This window comes from Triticum dicoccoides, chromosome 5A (genome assembly GCF_002162155.2).
Source record: "Triticum dicoccoides isolate Atlit2015 ecotype Zavitan chromosome 5A, WEW_v2.0, whole genome shotgun sequence".
NCBI classification, from domain to species: Eukaryota; Viridiplantae; Streptophyta; class Magnoliopsida; order Poales; family Poaceae; genus Triticum; species Triticum dicoccoides.
In genome coordinates this window covers 308334483-308344511 of record NC_041388.1, presented here as the reverse complement: position 1 = coordinate 308344511, position 10029 = coordinate 308334483, and the positions used below count along the sequence as shown (strand labels likewise).

The 10029-nt window shown below is 51.2% G+C and overlaps 1 protein-coding gene across 1 annotated transcript; it reads left to right on the top strand.

The window, feature by feature from the left end:
* The first annotated feature begins 663 nt into the window (after positions 1 to 663).
* On the top strand, positions 664 to 2712 carry LOC119301154. Its single transcript, XM_037578064.1, has 2 exons — positions 664 to 2497; positions 2655 to 2712. Exon 1 carries the CDS (start codon positions 969 to 971, stop codon positions 2490 to 2492), a length of 1524 nt encoding a protein of 507 aa, XP_037433961.1. The 5' UTR covers positions 664 to 968; the 3' UTR covers positions 2493 to 2497; positions 2655 to 2712.
* Positions 2713 to 10029: the final 7317 nt, after the last annotated feature.

The following is a 10029-nucleotide window of genomic DNA, read 5'->3' as shown; positions in this document are numbered from 1 at the left end:
CACGAAGATGGCAAATTTCTTTAGCAAGCACGCCAAATCCTTGCAAAAGAAAAACAGAACTAGACAGATTTTTGTCATCCTTGTGAAAGAAATTAGCCATCCTCCGCTAACATAAATTGTCATACAGAACGTTAAATTTGCCACGCTTTTCTAGCGAACGTTCGCTGGTTATGTTTAACTGATAATTTTGAAAGAGAACACCCGGGTGCCAATTTTTGTGGTGAAAACATCCCGGTGCACTGTTTCTATGAATGAGATACACCAACCAAACCCAGGTGTGGCTGCTTTGATATAACGAGTGATGGCACATCGAAATATTTTCAGCCTTGCAGACAGCACGTCAACTTCACACAATTCCGTGTCACAGACAACATTGACAAAGTCAAACACATACTCGGAGAGGAATGGAAGTTGAATTTGACTTTGTGAAATTTGATCAAGCAACTGACGTCACCACAAAGTAAGACGAATAACTAGAAAAAATTGAAATTACTACAAACAAGCTAAAGGAAAGTCCCTACAGGCTACAGCTAAAACAAAGTAGCATGAAAATGGAAAAAAATCCACCAAAATTCGATCAGAGAGGCAGAGAAGGGCCCAAACCAAGTGGTTAGGAGTCCCATGCTACCAAATAAACAGAGCAGTATTTCCTACCAGACATGAACAACCAGCCGGACAAAGCTGTCATGTTCGATTTCCCCTTTTTTGTCGATGTCTCTGTATGATCATACATCATGGCAACGCAATCCAGAGACGAGCTCCATTATTGATTAGATAGATATAAATAGAGTTATTGCCTGTTTCTCTTGTCCACTATCGATCAGCAAGAATGTTAGCAAGAATCCTTCCTCAAGTCTGTCACATTCTTTGTCGCCAATCTGTCTCCAGTCCCAACCAAGAGGAGTAGTTAACTTCCGCTTGTAACATCAAATTAAGCCGTGAACATTCGATTGAGAAATCAAATCGCAATGGAGGGCGAACAGCTGAGCAGCCCCCTGGACGGTCACCACCACAGCATCGACATTGACATCGCGGCGGAGGCGAAACCATCGGACGCCGTCGACGGCGAGACCGGCCGGAAGTGGCTGTGCAAGCTCACGTCGGCGACGGTGAACAAGGCCGTGATGAGGGACCTCATCGCGCGGACGCCCATGCTGTGGTACCTCGCCGAGCGCTCGGGCACCATCCTCCGCCCGTGCACCCGGCGCGCCGTGGGCGCCCAGGCGCTCCACGCGGTGCGCGCCGTGGCCATCGGCCCGTTCCACCGCGGCGACCGTGGCGTCCCCTTCCCCGACGACGCCAAGCTCCCGTTCATGCGGTACCTGCAGGAGCAGTGCGGGCTCGATGTCGACGCCTACGTGGCGGCGCTGTCGGCCGAGCGCGACCGCCTCCGCGACGAGTTCGCCGACGACGACGCGGACGCGGGGCCGGATGACAAGGTGCTGCTGGACGACGAGGACAAGTTCCTGCAGATGCTGCTCCTGGACAGTTGCTTCGTCCTCGTCGTGAGCATGATGCTCAGCAAGACCGGCGTCGGCGAGGACGCCGACAGCGCGGCGCGGGCGGCGTCCATCAACAGGGAGTACTTCATTCTCCACATGGCCGTGGCGCAGCACGCCGAGCAGATCAAGCTCGACATGCTGGTGCTCGAGAACCAGGTCCCCTTCGCCGCCGTCAAGCTGCTCGTCGCCTCCTGCGGCAGGCTGATCCTCCGCCACTCCGTCGAGGAGGTGGTGCTCGGCTGCTTCGACGACGTCTGCCCGAAGCGGGCGTGCCTCGCCCGCGACGCGGCGGGCGCGGAGTTCCACCACGTCCTGCACCTCTTCCACTGGTCCCGCGTGCCGGCTAACAAGTACTGCATCCTCTCGACGCCACTGAAGCTCCTCAAGATCAAGAAGGAGTCGGAGCGGCTGTTCCCCTGCTCCGTGGAGCTGCGGCACTCGGCGGTGTGGTTCCGGCAGGCTGCGGCGTCGACCTGCCAAGGCGACCTTGACATGTCGTTCTGGAGCCGGCCGGCGAGCCCCGTGGCGGTGATGAGCATCCCGTGCTTCCACGTCCACGAGTACAGCGCGGCGGTGCTGTACAACATGCTGGCCTTCGAGATGCGGTTCCACTGGGCGCACGGCGCATGCGTGACGACGCACGTCGCCCGGATGGAGGGACTCGTGCGGTGCCCGCAGGACGCGACGTTTCTGCGCCGGCGAGGTGTCCTTTCCGCCACGCGGCTGACGGACGCGGAGCTCGTCTACTTCTTCCGGGAGCTCGGGGCGCAGACAGTCGGCGCGAGGCTGCCGGATGAGTTCGGCGAGATGGTCGACGCGGTAGCGTGCCACCGGAGGCGGCGGGTGAGCTGGTGGTGCGGCGGGTTCGTGCTGCACTTCTTCCCGTCGCCGTGGGTGGCCGTCTCGCTTCTCGCGGCGGCCGCAATTTTCGTCGTGCCGTCCATGCTGCAGACGGTATATACCATGCTCGGCTATATCAAAAGTACCTAGTTCGGGTGAGCATCTACAGCCCGGACATGCATATCCGACCCCTCAAAACACTCGCGGACGGCGAATCAACCTATGGTTAAGTTGGTTATAAGTGGACAGTAGTATCCTCAACCCAACAAGGTTTAAATCTTGATGCTCGCATTATTTTTGGATTTATTTCAGGATTTCCGGCGATGCGTTTTCAGTGGGAAAAGACGTTCCCGTCGACGACGAGGCGCCTACGGTGATTTCGTAAATCTCAAGATAATTTACCGACCCAGTCTCTCGGAGGTGCTCATAGGGGTAGGGTGTGCGTGTGTGCGTTCATAGGGGTGAGTGTATGCGCGTGTATATGAGCGCTTGTGTCTATACTGATACTAAAAAAACACTCGCGAACGTGCCGGCCGGTCACGCCTCAAACATTTGATCGTACAACCGGATACCTCAAATTAGAAATCTCAAATTCATATTATTAGGCCAACTTCAATGGGGCGATCCATTTTGTCCGCGGCCGTCCGTTTGGGTCGGCGTGGACAAAAAAGCCGGCCCAACGCGCCGACCCAAACGGACGCGCGTCCGCTTTCGTCCGCCTGCCGACCCATTCCCGACCTATTTTTGAGCCTGATTTGCATCGGCGCGGACACAAGATGGACGCGCGCGAGCTCGCCCTCTTTCCTCACCGGGCCCGCTGGTCGGTGGCACATTGGATTCACACCCTTGCCCGCCTGCTACGTCGCCGAAGCCGCCCGCCATTTTTTCAGATAAAAATGGATACATAGATAATTCTAGCATACACAGATAAAAAGAATAGACCACTACTCGTCGATTTCTGACTCCGACTCGGTAATATCCTCCTCCGATGTCTGAATGTAGGCGTCAGTATACGCCTCGTCTTCAACGTCCCAACCCGCCGTTTCTCGTAGCTTTAGTTTCAATTGAGCTGCCTGCTTCCGCGAACGCTTGTCCTCCCGATAGGCGGCTCGCTCCCTCCTCCTCGCGTCCCTCTTCGATCTCAATTGCTTGTAGAACTGGCGCTCGTCGATGATGTCCTGCGGGAAGCCTCCGCGCCACACCATCAAGGCTTCCACGTCCTTCTCTACGATGGCGAGGCGACGCTGCCACCTCCAGTGGACACGACGATCCTCGTCTGTGAAAAGCCGCGGGAGAGGCGCCAGATCCTGCACCCGCTGGCTCGACACGTTGGAAAAAATCATATCCCGACGAGGCCTCAGGAGGCGCCACGCCGCCACGTCGTGCACGCAGGCCGCCTCCTCTGCGGTGTCGAAGGTGCCGAGGACGAGACGTTTCTCGCGAAACCAGATCTCGGAGGAGAATGCGCCGGAGCGGCGCTCGCGGACTCCGCGAAAATCGGAAGCGCCCAGGCGGCGGATCGACATGGTGGCGCAAAGGCGGCGAGAGTGGGCGGCGGACAGAGTGTGGGGGGAGCGTCTTCTTTATAACGAGCGCCGGCCGTGGCGCGCGCGCGAACCTTTCTCGCGCGCTGCTGCGCCAAAACCAGCGCGCGCTAGGCTGCTTTCCCCCGCGCGCGCGAACCTTTCCCGCGCGCTGGTGCGCCAAAACCAGGGCGACGGCATGATCTAAAACGCGCGCGGTCATGAAATGGATCGGCCCGTTGGGTGCACTACCGACCCAAAACTAAAAGAGGATGGAAGGCGGGCGGGTGGCCGACCCAAACGGACAAAAAGCGGACAAAAACGCCGTCCGTTTGGGTCGGCCCGTTGGAGTTGCTCTTACATGCAACATAAACCGATCTTTAAGCGGAGCTCGTTCAGCTCCGTCGTGCCATGTCCGGCGGCCGGTTGTGCTCCCTAGAGTGTTGGTTCGGTCGCCGACAAGTTAGAGTAGGGCATGGAACACGAGCCGACGTCAATGGAGGGGTTGCGCGTCCGCTACCGCGGTCGGACGCCAGACGGACCACACCGCCTCCGATGAGGCAGCGATGGCACAACTAGCACCGGATCCATGCACCATTTGGGCAGACGCAATGGATTCCCGACGGAAGAAGTCCGAGCATTGCCTCGCACAGGCCTGCTCCCGGGAGTGGTGGAGCACAAGCTAGACGACCATCTCCTCCTCGGGCAGCATGGGGTGAACTCGGGGTCGATGGATCTGGAGGTGTAGGACTCGGATCCGCTGCCCGACATGCCGAAGAGGGCGGGAGATCGCCGGACGGAAACTTGGGTGGCGGAGGGGAGTGGAGTGAAGTGGCTCGGATTTGGTTCGGCGAGCGGATGGGGAGGAATATATGTGCGATCGGGTGGGCCGGCGTGGGCCGAGAGCGACATGGCGGACACACCCGGGCACCCCCATATCCGCCTCATTTTTGAGCTAGATATGAGGGGTAGTCGGTCAGCCCGGGCGTTTGACTCCCGTTTGGGGCGCCCGTCTGGGTCGCATTTTCGTGACCGGTCAGTGACCGAGCCGTCCATCCGGACGTTTCAGGCAGGTTTCAGGCACTTAGTTGTAGATGCTCTTAAAAGATTAGGCGTGGCCATATGTCGGTCAGCTGAAAAAAAGTTTGGGGTCAGTCGATTTTCTCAATCAACATATGCGAAATCAACGGCCCGCACCTTCCTTCAACCTCCTGCACCTTCCTTCATCCTTTCTTCCTACTGCCGCCAGCTACCACTGGCCTAACCGCCGGTCCCCACGGCGCTCCTGCAACCGCCTCGCCGCCCGGCCCTCCCCTGAACCACCCCCACCGCAGGTCTTCCGTCGCCCCCAGCCATCCCTCTAGCCCTCCCTCCCCCTTCCCCGCATCGAGTTTTTCTCCGACGAAGCCCCACCACCGCCCACACCTTAAACCCCAAGATATATAATGGGGTAGCCCTCCAGTGAGCAGCTTCCTTCTCCTTCCTTCCATCCGACTCACTCCGGCGAACTCTCAAATATCGACTGACCCCAATTTGAAATTCAGTTGACTGTCATTTAGCTAATGTGTAAAATATTCAGAAATAGCCCCCCGAGCTTTGTTGGTTCAGAATACTCGAATAGAAATATATGCTTTTCCTTAGTTTTTTTGGACTCAGATGGAACACCTTTTGCTTCATTTGAATCTTCCCAGATGCTCTTTTTTTCTGGCATTGCTATACACACAACATGCGTTGGACGATTTGTTCACGATCTCCAACCGTACATGGGCTGGACAAAGTGGACGTTGGCCGCTAGATCAAGCATCATGCAAATGTTCGGGTACCATGTATCCGTTGCTTAGTAGTTCCTTTTTTATTATCTCCCAATGTTGGGAAACGTAGTAATGTCAAAAAAATTCCTACGCGCACGCAAGATCATGGTGATGCATAGCAACAAGAGGGAAGAGTATCGTCCACGTACCCTCGTAGACCGTAAGAGGAAGCGTTATGAGAACGCAGTTGATGTAGTCGAACGTCTTCACGATCCGACCGATCCAAGTACCGAACGCACGACACCTCCGAGTTCAGCACACGTTCAGCTCGATGACGTCCCACGAACTCTGATCCAGCAGAGCTTCACGGGAAAGTTCCGTCAGCATGACGCCGTGATGACGGTGATGATGTTGCTACCGACGCAGGGCTTTGCCTAAGCACCGCTACGATATGATCGAGGTGGACTATGGTGGAGGGGGGCACCGCACACGGCTAAGGGATCAATGATCAACTTGTGTGTCTTTGGGGTGCCCCCCTACCCGCGTATATAAAGGGGGAGGAGGAGAGGGCCGGCCAGGGGAGAGGCGCGCCCAAGGGGGGCAATCCTACTCCAAGTAGGTTTGCCCCCTCCCTTTCCTATTCCAAGAAGGAGAAGGGGAAAGGAGGAGGTGGAGAGAAGGAAGGAGAGCAGGGGTCGCCGCCCCTTCCCCTTGACCAATTCGGATTGGGGCAAGGGGGGCCGCGCGCCACCTCCTAGCTGCCCTCTCTCTTCTCCACTAAGGCCCATAAGGCCCAATAGCTTCCAGGGGGGTCCGGTAACCCCCGGTACTCCGGTATATGCCCGAAACCTCCCGGAACCCTTCTAGTGTCCGAACATAGTTATCCAATATATCAGTCTTTACGTCTCGACCATTTCGAGACTCCTCGTCATGTCCGTGATCATATCCGGGACTCCGAACTACCTTCGGTACATCAAAACACAAAAACTCATAATACCGATCGTCACCAAACTTTAAGCGTGCAGACCCTACGGGGTCGAGAACTATGTAGACATGACCGAGACACGTCTCTGGTCAATAACCAATAGCGGAACCTGGATGTTCATATTGGGTCCCACATATTCTACAAAGATCTTTATCGGTCAAACCGCATAACAACATACGTTGTTCCCTTTGTCATCGGTATGTTACTTGCCCGAGATTCGATCGTCGGTATCTCAATACCTAGTTCAATCTCGTTACCGGTAAGTCTCTTTACCCGTTCCATAATACATCATCCCGCAACTAACTCATTAGTTACAATGCTTGCAAGGCTTATAGTGATGTGCATTACCGAGTGGGGCCAGAGATACCTCTCCGACAATCGGAGTGACAAATCCTAATCTTAATCTATGCCAACTCAACAAGTACCATCGGAGACATCTGTAGAGCACCTTTATAATCACCCAGTTACGTTGTGATGTTTGGTAGCACACAAAGTGTTCCTCCACTAATCGGGAGTTGCATAATCTCATAGTCATAGGAACATGTATAAGTCATGAAGAAAGCAATAGCAGTAAACTAAAATGATCAAGTGCTAAGCTAACGAAATGGGTCAAGTCAATCACATCATTCTCCTAATGATGTGATCCTGTTAATCAAATGACAACTCATGTCTATGGTTAGGAAACTTGACCATCTTTGATTAATGAGCTAGTCAAGTAGAGGCATACTAGTGACACTCTGTTTGTCTATGTATTCACACATGAACTAAGTTTCCGGTTAATACAATTCTAGCATGAATAATAAACATTTATCATGATATGAGGAAATAAATAATAACTTTATTATTGCCTCTAGGGCATATTTCCTTCAGTCTCCCACTTGCACTAGAGTTAGTAATCTAGATTACACAGTAAATATTCTAACACCCATGGAGCCTTGGTGTTGATCATGTTTTGCTCGTGAGAGAGGCTTAGTCAACGGGTTTGCAACATTCAGATCCGTATGTATCTTGCAAATCTCTATGTCTCCCACCTGGACTTGATCGCGGATGGAATTGAAGCGTCTCTTGATGTGCTTGGTTCTCTTGTGAAACCTGGATTCCTTTGCCAAGGCAATTGCACCAGTATTGTCACAAAAGATTTTCATTGGACCCGATGCACTAGGTATGACACCTAGATCAGATATGAACTCCTTCATTCACTTCCGAAGCAGCAATGTACTCCGCTTCACACGTAGATCCCGCCACGAAGCTTTGTTTAGAACTGCTCCAACTAACAGTTGCACCGTTCAATATAAACACGTATCCGGTTTGCGATTTAGAATCGTCCAGATCAGTGTCAAAGCTTACATCAACATAACCATTTATGATGAGCTCTTTGTCACCTCCATAAACAAGAAACATATCCTTAGTCCTTTTTAGGTATTTCAGGATGTTCTTGACGACTGTCCAGTGATCGACTCCTGGATTAATTTGGTACTTACCTGCTAAACTAATAGCAAGGCACACATCAGGTCTGGTACACAGCATTGCATACATGATAGAGCCTATGGCTGAAGCATAGGGATTATCTTTCATTTTCTCTCTATCTTCTGTAGTGGTCAGGCATTGAGTCTTACTCAACTTCACACTTTGTAACACAGGCAAGAATCCTTTCTTTTCCTGATCCATTTTGAACTTCTTCAAAACTTTGTCAAGGTATGTGCTCTGTGAAAGTCCAATTAAGCGTCTTGATCTATCTCTATAGATCTTGATGCCCAATATGTAAGCAGCTTCACCGAGGTCTTTCATTGAAAAACTCTTATTCAAATATCCTTTTATGCTATCCAGAAATTCTATATCATTTCCAATCAACAATATGTCATCCACATATATTATTAGAAATGCTACAAAGCTCCCATTCACTTTCTTGTAAATACAGGCTTCTCCAAAAGTCTGTATAAGACCATATGCTTTGATCACACTATCAAAACGTTTATTCCAACTCCGAGAGGCTTGCACCAGTCCATAAATGGATCGCTGGAGCTTGCACACTTTGTTAGCACCCTTTGGATCGATGAAACCTTCAGGTTGCATCATATACAACTCTTCTTCCAGAAATCCATTCAGGAATGCAGTCTTTACATCCATCTGCCAAATTTCATAATCATAAAATGCGGCAGCTAACATGATCCGGACGGACTTAAGCATCGCTACGGGTGAGAAGGTCTCATCGTAGTCAAATCCTTGAACTTGTCAAAAACTTTTCGCAACAAGTCGAGCTTTGTAGACAGTAACATTACCATCAGCGTCTGTCTTCTTCTTGAAGATCCATTTATTCTCGATGGCTTGCCGATCATCGGGCAAGTCAACCAAAGTCCACACTTCGTTCTCATACATGGATCCCATCTCAGATTTCATGGCCTCAAGCCATTTTGCGGAATCTGGGCTCATCATCGCTTCCTCATAGTTCGTAGGTTCGTCATGGTCTAGTAACATGACCTCCAGAACATGATTGTCATACCACTCTGGTGCGGATCTTACTCTAGTTGACCTACGAGGTTCGGTAGTAACTTGATCTGAAGTTTCATGATCATCATCATTAGCTTCCTCACTAATTGGTCTAGGTGTCACAGGAACCAGTTTCTTTGATGAACTACTTTCCAATGAGGGAGCAGGTACAATTACCTCATCAAGTTCTACTTTCCTCCCACTCACTTCTTTTGACAGAAACTCCTTCTCTAGAAAGGATCCATTCTTAGCAACAAAAGTCTTGCCTTCGGATCTGTGATAGAAGGTATACCCAACTGTTTCTTTTGGGTATCCTATGAAGACACATTTCTCCGATTTGGGTTCGAGCTTATCGGGTTGAAGTTTTTTCACATAAGCGTCGCAGCCCCAAATTTTAAGAAACGACAACTTTGGTTTCTTGTCAAACCACAGTTCACAAGGAGTCATCTCAACGGATTTAGATGGTGCCCTATTTAACGTGAATGCAACCATCTGTAAAGCATAACCCTAAAACGATAGCGGTAAATCAGTAAGAAAAATCATAGATCGTACCATATCTAGTAAAGTCTGATTACGACGTTCGGACACACCATTATGCTGTGGTGTTCCGGGTGGCGTGAGATGCGAAACTATTCCGCATTGTTTTCAAATGAAGACTAAACTCGTAACTCAAATATTCTCCTCCACGATCAGATCGTAGAAACTTTATTTTCTTGTTATGATGATTTTCCACTTCACTCTGAAATTCCTTGAACTTTTCAAATGTTTCAGACTTATGTTTCATTAAGTAGATATACCCATATCTGCTTAAATCATCTATGAAGGTGAGAACATAACGATATCCGCCGCGAGCCTCAATATTCATCGGGCCACATACATCAGTATGTATGATTTCCAACAAATCAGTTGCTCGCTCCATAGTTCTGGAGAACGGCGTTTTA